Here is a 16,337-nt window from a genome sequence, read left to right on the forward strand (position 1 = left end):
TTTACCTTCGCTCTCCTTATCACTGATTGCTTTCAGTGTTGCTTATCAGACACTTTGGTTATTCGACTCTAAAACCTGTATAATCTTGACAAGATCTGACACCAAGTTTGAAAATATCAAATAATACCTAAATGCAAGATAAGATAAGTCAGGATACAGGATACAAATAAACAACATTTTCAGGGATTTCTATAAAACGTTGTATTCACCACAAATAAACCCATCTAAAAAAGAAATTGATCAGTTTTTGGACAACATAACTCTTCCAAAATTATTGGACACTCAAGCAATGGCACTGGATTCACCACTGACACCAGGTGAACTCCAGGAAGCCCTGATAAGTATGCACAATAATAAGGCTCCAGGTCCAGATGGCTTTCCTGCAGAATTCTACAAAGAATTCTGGTCGATTCTAGCACCAGTTTTCTACAGAACGTTGTTGGAAATTAAAGAAAAGGGCAGACTTCCATCAAATATGAATTCTGCAAACATTAATCTCCTGCTAAAACCAGGCAAAGACCCTGTATATCCCTCAAGCTATCGTCCAATATCCCTTATAAATGTAGACCTTAAAATAATCTGCAAAGCTCTCTCAAAGAGACTGGAGAAAATAACCCCCCTCTTAATTCATCCTGACCAAACTGGTTTCATAAAAGGTAGGCACTCATCAACAAATACACGTAGATTACTTAATTTGATAGACTACTCATACAGTAAAAACCTAGAAACTACAATATTCCTTTTAGACGCAGAAAAAGCATTTGACAGAGTTAACTGGAAATTTCTATTTGCAACTTTACACAAATTTGGTTTTGGATCCTCTTTCATAAACTGGTTAAAAATATTATATAATTCCCCAACAGCTTGTGTTAGAACAAATGACCAGACATCCTCCAGCTTCTGTCTCTTGAGGGGCACCAGGCAGGGATGCCCACTCTCCCCTTCACTATTTGCAATTTTTATTGAACCACTAGCAGCAGCAATTAGACAGAATTCAGTAATTAAGGGCATAAAATGCAAGAACGTGGAACATAAAATCAGCCTTTATGCGGATGATGTGTTACTCTTTCTCCAAAATTCACAAACCAATATCTCTGGGGTGATTGAATTGATAAACTCTTTTGCAAGAATATCAGATTACTCAATTAACTGGTCAAAATCTACAGTCCTACCGATTAATTGCTCCTTCCATAATTCCTCTTCTACACCACTGCAATCGGGAAATATAAAATATTTAGGTATTAATGTTTCTCCCAAGCTTGCAGATCTAACTAAATTAAACCATATCCCACTTTTAAAGAAGGTAGAAGATGATCTGGCTAGATGGAAATGTCTACCCATATCACTCATGGGAAGGGTTGCCGCTATAAAAATGATGGTCTTACCAAAAATAAATTATTTATTCTCAATGATCCCAACTAAACCGCCACAAGATTGGTTCAGATCTCTAGATTCATGTATGTCCAAATTCCTTTGGAAAAATAAACCCCCACGTATAAGCTTAAAAACACTACAAAAGACCAAGGATAAAGGAGGACTAGAACTGCCTAACTTTCAGCACTACTTCTTAGCCAACAGGCTTCAGTTTATCTCAGGATGGCTAAAACACACCCTCTTAGATGAACCTTGGCTAGATGTAGAACAAGCACTCTGCAATAATCTAGAGATCTCAGACCTACCATTTATCAGCTCAAATATCCAACGACATGAATGCTTTAAAAGCATCAACATCAGCTCTTCTCTGACAGCATGGTGGGAGTTTCTAAAATTGACGGCGTCTTCATTAATCCCATGCAAACGTACACCTATCTGGAACAACCCTGACATATTACAAAACAATAATATGATAAACTTTTCAGATTGGAGTGATAAAGGAATCAAATATTTAGAACATATACTAGAAGGAACAGAATTTATTTCATTTGACGGACTAGTTACACAATATGGGATCAACAAGAAAAGATTTTTAGAATATCAACAAATTAAATCCATAGTAAAAAAGAAATTTAAACCGGGTCAAGTTGAACTACAAACACCACCAAGTGTGGTTCAATTTCTTACTCTTAAACCCCCCAAATTACTATCCAAAATATACAGAATGCTTTCTAAAACAGATGAATCAATATCACTTCCTATTGCAAAATGGGAAGCGGATTTATCAGTTAACTTAGACCTAAACTTCTGGTCTCAGATTTGCTTAAAAACCTTTCATCTAATTAGAAATCCCAGTCTTCAATTAATTCAATACAAAATATTACATAGAGTGCACTATACAGGTCATCGGATGTTCAAGATGGGCTTTACGTCTACCAACAACTGCTCACACTGCCAAACCAATTCACCGGACAATTATATCCACGCTCTTTGGTTCTGTCCACCAGTTCAGAAGTTTTGGCGCGAGATATGTGAAGACTTATCGAAGTGTCTGAAATGTAACATTCAAACTTCCCCCTTAGTGTGTTTGTTGGGCAGCTTAGATAATGTCACTTCAGAAAAGAATATCGCCCATATGGTTTTCACTGCCCTATGCATAGCCAAGAAAACAGTCCTCATGAACTGGAAAAATAAAAATAATCTTAATTCTAACCAATATAGAAATTATCTATTAGATTACATTAGTCTTGATACAGCCTCTGCCACCACATCAGATCAATTGCTCTGGGCTCCTTTGATCAGCTCCATCACCTAGTGGGGGTGGGGGGTCATAGTTTGGTCCCGCCTTCACTGTTGTGATTGGTGTGGGGGTAGGGACAGGCTTAGGGCGTCGGGGGGTTCCCCGGAGGCATCTTCCTTGGGGGGCTCAACCCGGGGTAGCGGTCATGTCCGGTTAGGGGCTCTGTTGGCTCTCCGGTGACTGTTTCCTCGCGGCTGCGTGCAGCGGGGCTAGGGGAGGGTCTGTGCTGACGGACGTGGGTTACTGACCTGGTAGCCTGGCTGCCCCTGGGTGGGTCCGGGATGGGCGTGAGGTTCTGGGGGCGCTCCGTCTCTGGGCTGGGACCCGGACCGGGCCTCAGGGGCTTGGGTCCTGGTTGGTGTGTTGCCGGGGTTGTGGGCGGGTGGGTGCATGGGGGCCCAGCCCTGGAGCAGGGTGCCGCCGGTGCGTCGAGCCACCTGGGGGGCTCTTCAACTGGTGGGGGAGATTGTCACATCTTGCAGGAGCTTTCCTCTCCTCAGGAGCTGCCTCTGCAGGAGGGGGAGATACAGGAGAGGTGGAGGAAGATCTCAGCCTGGGTGTTTATTGTCTTATGTAGTCTGGAAGATGAGTGGATGGTGGGGTGGGTGCAGTTTTCTCTGTGGTGGGGTTGGGTGGACTGTCCCGGGCTCTGTGGGGCCGGGCGGCGCTGCTGCACTGGGCCCGGTCTGGATGGGCCTGGGCCCCCTTTCCCTGGCGGGTCGCGGAGTATGCGGGTGCCTACTGGGGTCAGCGGGGGAGCTGGCCCCAGGGAGGGGTCACTTGCCCCTCCCTTCCTTCCCTCCCCATCTCCAGCTGCCTCCCTCTTCCCGCTCCACCACAACCACCCACACATGCAGGGCCTTGGAGTAGGGGTATGTCACCAGGGTGCAGAGGAGGCTACCCCCCCCCCCCCCCCCCCCCGTCCCCTTCTGGCTGCCTCTGCCTCAATTTTATCCCACAACTTAGACATTCACATTACTCACACTCTCATTACACATACATATAGGATCTTGGGGGTGGGCACGATACACGGAGTCCAAAGTACCATCAGGGTGTACACCCCACCCCTGGCATCGTTGCCCACCTCTCAATTTTAAATACACGTAGACATTGAGGGCTAGCAGGAGGGACCATGCGCTTACCTGCTGCTCTCTGGCAGGTAGCTCCAAGCCCTCCTGGGTTTTAAATGCACCTTAGAACACACATGCATCAACATTACAATGAGCGGGTGGAGGGAGGTTCGGAGTCTTCTCTCACCCCCGTTCTCTGCGACCTGCTGGAGCAGGGGGGCTAGGACTAGGAGGAGGAGTTGGCCGTCCGACTGCGGTCTGGAGTGTGGAGCCTTCCTGCTGCTGCGGAGTCGGGGCGGTCTGCCTCCCCCCACCGCAGGGAAAAGGGAAACACCACCTGGGTCTGGGTGCAGTTTCCCCCTCCAGGGGCGGGGGCACCTAGACCCGGTTTGTAGAGTACGCTTGGGGAGTGTGATCGTGTGTACAACGTCTCTTTATGTCTGTCTCCACGTTGGTTGAGTGTGGAGTAAGTGCATATGAGAGCATGAGGGTGGGAATGGATGTTTGTATCTGTGTGTGCCTGTATGTCTGTGTCTATATGTCAGGTTGGGTGTCAGGCGCCACCTCTCTGGGGACATCTCAGGCCCTCCAAGGTTTGGAGGCCTATCTCCCCCTACCACCACTTCCCCTGCCAGTGGCGGACCCCCTCAGACATCGGTGCGTTGGTGGTTCTTTGTGTCCGGGGATGGGCGTCCAGGTACACACCGGCTCACTCCTTGGCGGCCGCTTATCGGGGCCTGGAGCCTGGGGCTCGCTCGGGCCACTTCGGAGGTGGGGTGCCCCCGGCCTCTCGGCCTGGGGCTCGGTCACTCAGGCGCAGCTGGCTGCCGGCGGAGCTCACGGGCGCGTCACTGCAACTCCCCCTGGCTTCTGCTCCGCGGCTGCTGAGTGAGCCCTCATCTGGGACTCTCCTCAGCTCTTTCCGGGACAGTGGCGCAGCTGCCCCTCTGTTGGTCTTCCTTGGTCTCTTGTGTTCTGGGGGCCTCTGGATGTCTGGAGTTTTGATCTCCTCCACACCTGCTTCACGCCCTGGAGGACGGGGCTGTGGCCCCCCCACACCCTCTAGCAGATTATTACATGAAGGAACCTTTTAAAAAAACAAAAAACAAGAGCGTCCATGCTCACAGGTGTACACACGGGTGATCACACCCACAAACTACACCCTTTTTGGCTCCTACCTCAAAGCACACTGTGTTCTGTTGATCTTATGTGCTGCACAATAATGTTTAACATTTAGTATTTACTGTCATATTCCCATATATCATTGTGATGTTGTTTATTCTATTACTCTTGTTCTCTTCTGCTTGCTTTCTTTTTTCTTTCTCAGCAGGTGATCCAGGTGATTGATATATGCATTTTTTTTTCTCTGCCCGTTCTGTTGGTTTTTGTCTTTTGCCCTTCTCCCCCGTCCCTCTTCTCAGCTGTTTCTCTTTCCCTCTTTCTTTCTCCCCTTCTTTCCCCCAGTCAAGTCTGTCCCGTATTCAGTAAGTGAAAATAAAATAAACAATAAAAGGTGAATCAAATGGACCATTACGGCAAGGCTGGGATGGTCAGTTTGGTAAAGTAAATCCGTTGGGCATCTTTCTTTGCCTTTAGACAACAATTCTGATGGCAAAAGAGCCAAACGGGACAGGCCAAAAAAAAAAAAAAAAAAAAAAAGATAAGTCAGGACGTTTCTTTTCATTTTGGGGGGGAGTGTCCAACAAGATCTATCGCAGGCCTCTGGGGTTAAAGTGCTGTATTAAGGGTTTGGTATGTTTTAAACAAACTTGATTTTCAAACACATCATCCAACAGCGTCCAGAGGCAAAATTGTTTATACTCCAAATGGGTAAAAAACCTTGCGGTCATGTCCTCCTTGTGGGTCAAAATACTTTCCTGATTTTACTATTGGAACTCAGTTGTGTGCAAAAAAAGGGGTCTAAACCTTTATCACCCCTGAAGATTTTAGTTCATGCTTTCATATTTTTAGTTTTGGGAAGTAAGACAAAATGTCAATTACAAAGTCAGGAAATGGAATGCAGTGGGAGGAAGAATTTCAGAGTCTAACAGTCTGATAAGTTGTGGGGGGGTTTTTTTGTTTTATTTTTTTATTCCCAATTTCCTCAGTATAGAAAGAGTAATGAAGGCTTTGCATAAGCATGCTGTACGATGTATCAACCACTTATAGATGGATAAACACAACTCTTCACATCTGCTGCGCCTGTCAGCGTTGCTCTCTCCAAACTTTACCAACATACAAACATTGCAGAGCTCGTCATAAATCACAAGCTAGATATTTAAGACTTGATTTCCTGACACTGTGTTTGGAGTGAAAACAAGCCATCTAACTTTATCAGCAAATCAGTTAATAACCCAATGAACTCTGGTGATTGCACAGGCCCCTTAGGTTCCACACATACATGCTTAATGTACCAACAGTGAATCACAAACCTACTGCTATGAGTGGTGCTCTGTATTGGCTGCATGTTTAGAATATAGAGTGGGTTTGGTGCATTAGTATTGCTCAACTTGGGCAGGACCAATTGAAATCTGCTCTTAGTAGAGATATAGATAAAGAAAAAGATAGCGATATATAGACGATCATCTGAAATGACAGAAATATGACCTAACTCTTCTCCTTCTCTCTCCTCACTCTGCATACAAATATTGGATGTGTGTGTGGTCACTTTAGGGTTAAACCTCTTCACGTTCTAGTGCACACGTGTTTTTTACTTGCTCTTGTCTTTAATGTCTTGTCTCTTTGTCCCTACTGTCTCCAAATAGGAGATGTCACTGGTTGGTCCAGAGTCTCCATCAGAACAGGCAAGGAGGGTTTTCCAGTCATTTGATCCTGAAGGTAACGGAAAATCAAGTGTTTGCATTTAAGATGTACTACTGATAGCTCTGTTTAAGCTTTGACTGATACCAGTTTTAAATTAGTAGTCCTCACTACAGAAGGAGAAGAAGAGACTCTGCATGACTCTTCTATATGTAAGGCAGCATCAGGCTTTACTTAAGGAACAAGGCCAAGGAAAAAAAGTAAAATGGGCATTTTTTTTTTAAACTTTTCAATGCCTAATTTACTTGCACTTATTTCATTTGAGAGCAGTTTGATAAAACACAAGAGACTTTCAACTATGTTTGCAATAGTTTCTTCCTCTGCTCCCTGCTTCACCAAGTCTGTGAATGTGTCTATTTCACTATCCGCAGACCAGGCATGGGTGAAGTTTAAAAAGCTTTGCAGCAAAAGTCTAAACTTGACCAAATAAAATAAATAATTAAAAAAAAAACTAAAATAACTGGAGGAGAGAAACCAAAAAGGATTTCACCATCAAAGACTACAGTGCAAAAAAAAAACCACTAACAGAATTTGTTCTAGCAGTAAAAGTGAAATGCATCCAGGCCACTCACCCTTTGTTGTTAGCTCTCTCCATGCTATATAAGTTCTGTTTGCAAAATGTAAGAGTTTATGGGCGCACTGCTGCTGATGGCTGACATACTAAACTTAGAATAACACAGACTTGAATTTAAGAGGTCGGCTCCCTGCCCTGAACACCTGAACCAGCACTGAGGCTGTTATCCAGTATTGATCCAGTAATACACTAAGTATTGATTGGCTTGCCTCAGTTTGATTCATATACAGTCCACATGTTATTCACCTTCTGTCTGTCACCAGCTGTGCACAGGTTTTGATTGAGCACTTTACTTTATTTGCTTATTAATACACCAGTTATATGTAACCTGGCACACGGATGTACTTTAGTTATTCCGAACTTTCACTAACACAGCTACACACACAAACTGAGAAAAAGACATCCTGGCCCAACTGTCTTTTCCTTCCTTCTCCCTGCTTGCAGATGCAGTCATAACCTCTTTTCTTTGTTGTTCTCATCACCATTATTTTCTTCTGCAAAGAGAACAAGGGTCCCTGTCCCTCCTCTGATCTTCATTGTTGTTGTTTAGGTTAGTGAGATCAGCTCAGCTAACAGCTGAGTCAACCATCCTGCTTCTTCCCCCTCTCTTCCTCATTTTCTTAAACCTTTCTTGTCACTTCCAAGTCACTGTGTAAAAAGACCACAGGAAAGACACAGAGAGAGTGGGACAATGACAGCAGAGGCAGCAGGTTGTCATGTCAGTAGAAATGAAAATGTTGTGTGTAATTTTCATTCACGCAGCTTCAGGATTATATTGTTAGATATTTATGTTCACTCAGAGAAGAGAAACATGCAATGAAACATTTAGTGTTAACATCTGCCGTGCAGTGTTTTTCCTCCTGCTTGAATACAAGAGAGTGAAGTGAGCAGTAAAGAGATGTCAGGAGTCGTACACAGGACGTGAGCATGAACTATTTTATTATTAAAGTGTGCAGCTGGGAACCAGTTATAACACATATTTATGTTTTCCTATTTTCAAAGGAACTGTGCTGTTCTTCATTGCTGTAAGCTGCATTATTCACGATATGTGCCGAGGTCTTTCTGTATTTTGTATAGGGGCGGGTATCTCTAAATGATATCCAGATATTTATGACGATCTAGGAAAACAAAAGTACTATCCGTACTTGCAGGCAGCAGCATTTATTTATTTTTATTTTTTTAACAATTAATAACTGTCATTGATGACACGCTTTCTGATTTTGAAGGTGCCAGCGCTATAGTGCAGTGGTGTTATAACAGCGTAAATTATATATAAGCCCAAAAATAGCCTTGGTAGTATTTTACCTGGAAACTCTAAATGGAAAGTACATAATAACTGATTAACACTTAACAATAACAAAACTTTTCTGTGTAACACTTCAAGAGCTGTGCAAGGTGGTCACATAAAAATATTTTCTACCTGGGATACTGACTCCTGAATCTTGGATTGAGGGATTTTAACCAGCTGCTTAAAACGCTGCTTTTCCACGATCTGACCGCATCAGTAATTTCCATCCACCGTTTGCTCTTCCTGTCATATGGCGTGCAGCTAATGAGTGCTCCAGCAAAGCTCGGTGGAGTCATTTGTTTACATCTGGGTCTCGCATCACCAGCTGCTAGTGTCTCCTCTTTTGTAGCCTGGTTGTTCTCAACAGTGTTTTTTGCCTCAAATGGTGAAGCGAGTGTTGTTTCTAGCTTTTGGCAGGAACACTTGTCGTGCATATTTTTCAAAGCATTGTGCTTTTGTTGGAGGTTGTTGAAGTAGCTCCCTTTTCAGGTCAATTGTCATAGGATGTTGACACGTGGCTGGCTGCTGAAATTATATCTCCAAATTACATTTGCTTATATCACGTTTTTACGTTGAGGATATGATATAGCGCAGCTTTAATGTGGTGTGATGTGATGTTACCGCATGATTAAATCCTACCAGCTGACAACAAGCTTGCAGGCTCCAACAGCTTTTACAACAAATATGTAAACACAACCATCGTCTGCGCTTTCCTTGTTCTTCATTTGTCTCTTCCTGTTGCACAGAATACCACTTTGCTTGTTGTCAAATCCGCTTCTGCTATCATCTGCCAGGACATTCTGCATGCCATATGGTCTTTTCTCCCAAACACTTGTTCAAACAAACACATGCGTGGGCTCCAGTAGTTGGACCCACAATCTTATAGGGATACGTATACACACATGAAGGAAGAATGCACTGTACAGATGAGTGCTGCGTAACAGGGCCATAAATCTGTCTGTGTCGCATGTACGGTCAACACAGCCCCTTGTGTTGTGGAAAAAGGGCGCCAGAAACATTCACACGCACGACAGTGATTCACAAGAACTACAAACTCAGTAACCCACTGCACTTTTTTTAAAAAAACATTTGTTTGCCATTGTCCCTGCTGTCTGCCCTCTGCTCGCTGTCACACCATCAGCTGCCACTCTAAGAAAATATCTCTCCGTCTTGGTAGAACGAGATTGAGTTTTTGAGAGCGAACTAGCAGCACACTTGTCAGTTAGTGTTCTTTCGATCGCATTTGGGGTTTATGTGTATATCTAAACACGAGACCGCACAGGCTCACATGCTGATGTTTAAATGACATAAAACTGCACGGCCAGACAGCAGCGGACAGAAACACATGTTAGTGTTTAAAGCTTCTCCTCTCAGGTAAAGCGATCATCACGCTTAAGGAATGTAGGTCAGAGAGAAAAGACAAGGTGTCTGTGTGAAATGTGTGTCAGATGAGTTCATTGCCCAGGCTTGTGATGTAAATAGTTCTTATGCCACATGTGTGTAGGTGAAGGCTTTGCCTTGTTTTTTAATTCAAGTTTGTATCTTATGTTTTGTCTAAAGTCAGCACCCTTTCTTTATGTCTCTTTCTCTCGCTCCCTCTCTGTAGATAATGGTTTCATCCCAGAGTCTCTGCTGGAGGATGTGATGAAAGCTCTTGACCTTGTCTCAGAGCCTGAATAGTAAGTGCTTGCATGTTCAACGCTTTATGTTTGTGTGTGCATGTTTGTGTGTGTGTCCGTCTCCATGTGGCACCTGTAGAGCTTCTTAGATTCTACCTCCAAAGTCACTGGCAGGCCAGGTCAGCACCTCCTTGCTCATGTTTCACTACCAGGCTGCTATAAAGCAAGACCAGAGAGAGCCCGCTATAAAGGCTGGGGAAGAAAGAGTCAGAAATTGAGGCTTACGGGGAGATCGTTAACTGCAGGAAGAAAGACTGAGAGATCGAGGAAACACTTTAAAGTGCCGCTTCAAACAGAAGCACGTTCTCCTCTGAGGAACAGTAAGCCTTAATGCTGTAGTTACTGGACTTGCCAAGTAACCGGACCAATAATCTGGTCTACAGACCCCCAAATGGCCGATACATCACAACAAAACGCAGCAAACTGACGGGAGACTCCCAGTGCTAACAGGGGAGTCTCATTCCTTACCACACAACAAGATCTCACCGGGATTCCTATGTTAAAAATAGCATCTTGATTACATCAGTATTTAATAGCAGTATCGAGACTTTAGGAAGTAAACATCGTCATTGAGAGCAGTGAAAGTTTTTTGTTTCCATCTATCCTGTGACCTTTGACAGTCAGCAGCTCTAAGACTTTTGTTATGTTTGGCAAATTATTATTTCTTGAGATTTTAAACACATGGATACATTTCTATATAATTTGATTTTGATTCTATAAGTACTAATAGAAATGTACTTATAGACTGTTTTGGTGAACATGTGGATTCCATGTGGATTCACTTTCTGTATGTCTGGAAATTAAGTAATCAGCTGTGATGCATAATGGGAACCAAAAAGTGAGGTGAAATGTTATTATAGGGTGAGAAGAATATAAACGAGTCTCCTTATTGCGATCTACAAGCACTTAGATGGCATTGTTGCACCCTTACTATGTTTTGAGCAAATCCAGCATATCCAGTGCAAGAAATTCACTGACGAACAATTCAAGTAGTCTACATTTTGATATTTAGGTGTAATCTTAATCAAATATTACCAATCTTGCTAATCTACTGTCTTTGTGCAATTCCTAAACAAACAAACATGATCTGAGAAGAAATTAATGTGGCATACTCAGTGTGTGCAGATTAATCTCAAAGTCCAGTCAGTTTTTAAGTGATGTAAGTCATGCAGCATTTACTGATATAACCCACCAAAAACAACTGACCCTGCTGAGCCCCATCAACACAACTTTTTCATAGTGGGATTTTTATTTCTTTTTATTGATTCCTCTCATCGTGTTTTTCTTTCCTCCATACAAAAGGTGCAGAAGGTCAGCTAGAAGCTGTTAGTATTTCAGAGGGTTGCTCAGTGACACTGAGTCTTACTCTGCGTGCTCCTGCTGCATGTACAGTTGGTAACAAATCGGCAGATGAAGAAATAATCGTTCTTTTCCTTCTGTGTCTGCGTATACTCCTCACTTTTCTCCTCACTGCCTTAAAAGGGCAATCTGAACAGATTTTTTTTCTATCACAGTGGAATAATAATAACACTGATCTAACACATAGGAATGTCTGGACAGAGGTATATTTAGTTGTACCACAGTATTCACGAAAATATGCACGCGCTTTCCCAAAACATGCATCATGAATCCACACTGAGTGATGAGGTGATTGTAAATTTGGATCAACTTTCATACACAAATCTTGTTTCCTTTGTGCTGATAGTTCCTTTCTCCTGAAACTTGTTTTTATCTGTTTTGTTGGGGCATTTTATGCTGGGTTTTGTTTTTGGTCTGTTTTTGTCTGTAAGTCTGTTTTCGTCTGCTCACTGTATGTTTACTCCCCCTTTTTTTTTTTTATCTCTTCTCCTTCTCAGTGTGACTCTGGTTAAGAGTAAGCTGGATCCAGAGAACTTGGGCATAATTCTTCTGGGCCCATTCCTGTTGGAGTTTTTCCCTGATCAGGTGTGTGTGTGTGTGTGTGTGTGTGTGTGTGTGTGTGTGTGTGCATGAAGATGGAGGTCAACTACAGCTTCTACAATACAGCCCCTGCATGATAAATGCCTTCCATCCGTTATACAATCCATATCACAGTTAAAACATATGGAGGAGGCCTTGTGCCCAAACACATATGGGTGACACTTAGGTCTGTTTTCAAAGAATATGTGGAGTGCTGCTTTAGCATTATGCCAATAACATTCCTGTGGTGTCTCATGTGAAATGCATGTGTGCCTGTGTGTGCTCACCATCATATGATGCTGCTTGCCAAGAAGTTTTAAGAAAGAGCAGTAAGATGCTTTTATGAGGCCGGGCGAATGAGGAAGACGGGGAGGTGGGGGAGATGGAGGGGAACTGTGTTAAAGTGATCAGGGCTTTAGGGACTCGCCAGAAGAATGGCCCCGAGCCGCAAAAAAATTATACTACCATTAGCCAACTGGACACACACACACATGCAGACACACGTGGGATTGGGGCGAGGGTTAGAGTTTCATATATACCATATAAACACGAGAAGCTGGACACGCTCTCAAAAAACACACCCAATTAGCTTTCTGCACCTTCAAGAAAAGTCATTGGAAGTGTTTTGGCTCACTTTCATTGTTTTGATCATTTTTTTTGTAGCGTAGGGTGTTTTGTGGTAATTTGGAGTTACGCACGCATTTCTGTTTAACGCCTGGGATTTAACATTAAGCTTCGGTTGCAGCCAGAGATGTGACAGTTTGACTTTTGCTTTTCAGCTGGCAAAGGTTCTGCCTCTGTGGGTCTCTGCCTCCATCTCAGTGAGAAAAGATTGCTCAGAGAGTCTTCAACAACACAGCATGTTTTTCACCCCGTTCACTCTGTGCCTGTTTTTCAGGATTCAGGAATCCCAGACTCATTTCCCGTCTACCACTACAATGGTCTTAAACAGTCAAACCACAAAGAGAGGGTAAGACACTCAGGGTTTTCACGGTAACTAATGGCACTGGTTCCCTTTTCATATTCTCTGTCTCTCTCCCAATTACCTCCGCTCCTTTTCCCGTCATCATTCATACATACATGCGCACACATACACACAGCTGGTGGCAGCCGGCCACTCCAAAATAAACAGTAGCTGTTGCGAGCCTAATAGCCTGTCCGTCCATCCAAAGAAAACCCTGGCTTAGCCTCGCGTTTCTCTGAGCCATTTCAACACGAAGGCCACTGTCAGCAGGCTTTCTGTGATAAATGGTCAAACACAGGCTTGTTAAGCAGGATTAGTTTGATGGATGATTATCAGCAGATGCCATTGGTGGCTTTGCACAAACCTGGCAGTCAAAAATATCAGTTTCTTCATCTGTCACGTTTCCTGGTGTGTAAAATTGCTAATTTTTTTCCCATACCGCTACCTGAAATTGTAGGAATAGCACCATGTGTGCCCACACAAAAGTGCACACCTACTCACATAAGAGGCAGGTTGTGATGGCATTTCCATTCCTATAGCTCCAAATGGGAATAACAGGCCTGCTGACTGTGTGCCTGTGTCTCTGTGTAAGACTGCTGTGTACTTGCATCCCTTCTGCTGACACCCTCAGAGGAACAGTCAGAATTGAAGTACACTGATTTGCATTTAGGGCGGTTAGCGCCATCGTCTCACAACAAGAACGTCTTTGGTTCAAATCCCAACAGGGGCCTTTTCTGTGTAGAGATTGCATATTTTCCATGTCTGTATGGGCTCTCTCCAAGTACTTTGGCTTCTTCCCTCAGCCCAAAGACATGCATGAGGTTAGGTTAATTGGTCATTCAAGAGATGTTGGGGGGAGGATATTTGCTGTGTATTAACCTGCATTTATGTGCACTCTCAGGTCGAGTACGTGGAGGGGACTGCTTTGGTGCTTGGTTTTGAGGACCCCATGGTGCGGACGGATGACACTCCAGTGAAGCGCTGCCTACAGACCAAGTGGCCATACATCGAGCTCTTGTGGACTACCGATCGCTCTCCGTCATTAAACTAGCACTGACACAACAAGCAGCGTGGTCCTGTGTATGCAGATGGACCACTACTGTGTCACAGCACGCCTCTCTGCACAATGACCCCAAAAAGGTCGGCAGGCTACAAAACTGAAACACATGCAACACAGATGAATGAGAACAAGGAAAACAAAAAAAGACACAAATGCACTCAAGCGATACATGTTCATGGACTAAACATTAAAGCCAGAGATCCACTCTGTCATTCTCACATTCCACACAAACTCACCTCTACACTTCATGCTATTGTCTGTACACCAGTGCTTGTAACTGACACTGAAGATGTTTATGATGTGATTATTTAAAACAAAAAGAGTGACTGTTTATTTTTACAGGTCTGCTCTGTGCCGACACCTGTGCTACAGCTTGGTAGTAAACCGTTAGCATACTAGTTTGATTCGACTGGAGCATGTCATCAAATCAAATGCTGAATCGCATGTAGAGCCAGTCGACTGTGAAACACTACTGTTAACCCAGCTATAGGACTGTTCAAGGGAAAACCTACCAAAGCCTTCCACATAAGAGAACACAGAGACGGACTGCTTAGAGTTTACAGCGTAAAAGGGACCAACCCGGACGCAGAGATATGACAGGAGGTTTTCCGTGTTTTAACCAAGACGGAGCTGGTTTAGGTGCTCTGTGTGAGTGCTTCATGCACTACACTTGGATGTTGGACATGTGCTCATGTATTTATTACCAACACTCAAAAATTGTGAAATAAACACCTTTTTTTTTGTTGACATGCTGTGTGGTTTGGTAACTTAAAATCCTAGAAATTCCCTTCTTAAGTATCCTGTCATGACCAAACATGGGACAACATAAGGTGTCGGATATCCCAGCTCGGTCAGGACCTTAACCACTAAATTGCACGAACGAATGTTTTGTGTTCCCCAGAGACTCTAAATCTACAAGACACTGATGGTCACTTAAGTACCTTCCTATAAACAGGAGAGGAAAAAAATGCATGTTTCTGTTTGCTCAAAATTGTCCCAGTTGAAGACAAACGAGACAGTCTGTACTCGGTCTTGTATGTCCTCACACTTTGGTCCCTCATAATTCAAAACAAGTGGTGAATGTTTGCAGAGTGAAAATTTGTACCATTTTAGCTACTTAGTCTCGATTCGGGGTTATGACAGCAGCATTTGTAGCTCAGCACACATGTATTTGTGTGTTTATATGTGGATGCAGAACGCTTGTTCCTCTCTCCGTCTATGCACAGGAGATGTGTAATATTACCTGGGTGTGTCTCTAATGGAGAAGGGATGTGGTTATAATCCGACATAACGCTCATTTTAAAAGTCTTATGGTGAGGTTTTACAGAGAGAAGAGAAATGAAGTCAAAGTGTTTAAAACATAAACCACCGCTGTTCTCGTGCAGTCATCAATCCACAGTGACCTGCAGTAAATCTCTGATCAGGACACACTGGCAGATTGACAGGAAGTAACACGAACTGTATGCGAAGTAATGGTTCCACGTTTGGAAATAGGACGTCTGTGATCATTTTATTGGAGGCAAGGCAGTGGACAAAATGATTACGGATGGAAATGTGCACACCGGATACTCAAACTGAACTCTAAACCTGGAGAATGATGGCGTTACACAGACTGCAAAAAGCGCAGGACGTCTGGTGTCTCTTCACTCCATCATCCTTCTCGCCATGTCGTCCTGCGAGCGAAACTAAAAGAAACACATCTGCGCCTGCTTCTGTCTGCTCATGTTTTCAATTCTTTATTTCCTCTGTTCGTCTTAGATTTACTTTGAAACAGCTGAGAAAGAACAGAGACATTCCCTAAACCCATTTTCTCTCTGTCACAAACGGGCAGACACACAAACCTTTCACTCCTCTACAAAAAGGGAAAAGGGGGATGAGAGATGTGCAGACAAAGTCGAACAAGTCTGTGATAATAAAGTAAAATGAAGCAGAGGACACAGGTACACAGGCAGGGTTTGTACAGGTGTGGAAGTTTTCTTTTTATCTGTTAGGTGACGGTTACATCTTCTCACCTTTGCGGGGGGGATGAGAAAAAACGCTTCACTTTTGCGCTGCTTCACTGTGTTTTTACAACCCTGCGAGCCTGCCAGGGGAACTTAATTTATCACTAACGTCCCATAAAGCTTGGTTTAATTAAAACAAACTCCCCATGATAATAAGAGGCAGTTTGCGGGTTTGTGTCTTTTTGTTTCCTTCCTTTTATTTTCAATTTTAAAAAAAAGGCTCTGATGTGTGCTGAGCTAAATATATTCTACTGCGTGGTCTGTCAC

At 43.5% G+C, this 16,337-nt stretch overlaps 1 protein-coding gene across 1 annotated transcript in view; it reads left to right on the forward strand.

Moving 5' to 3' along the window:
* The window catches only part of mindy3 (MINDY lysine 48 deubiquitinase 3), a 31,221-nt gene extending 16,562 nt beyond the window's left edge, over nucleotides 1–14,659 (forward strand). The window contains exons 11-15 of the mRNA XM_085365715.1: nucleotides 6,510–6,582; nucleotides 10,033–10,105; nucleotides 11,962–12,049; nucleotides 12,942–13,013; nucleotides 13,909–14,659. Of these exons, the coding sequence (XP_085221841.1) occupies nucleotides 6,510–6,582; nucleotides 10,033–10,105; nucleotides 11,962–12,049; nucleotides 12,942–13,013; nucleotides 13,909–14,058 (456 nt within the window). The 3' untranslated portion in view covers nucleotides 14,059–14,659. The remainder of the gene's footprint in view (nucleotides 1–6,509; nucleotides 6,583–10,032; nucleotides 10,106–11,961; nucleotides 12,050–12,941; nucleotides 13,014–13,908) is intronic.
* Nucleotides 14,660–16,337: the final 1,678 nt, after the last annotated feature.

Source organism: Diplotaxodon limnothrissa, linkage group LG11 (genome assembly GCF_057381915.1).
Source record: "Diplotaxodon limnothrissa isolate DT_005_m linkage group LG11, D_limnothrissa_male_GT1.1, whole genome shotgun sequence".
Classification (NCBI taxonomy): domain Eukaryota; kingdom Metazoa; phylum Chordata; class Actinopteri; order Cichliformes; family Cichlidae; genus Diplotaxodon; species Diplotaxodon limnothrissa.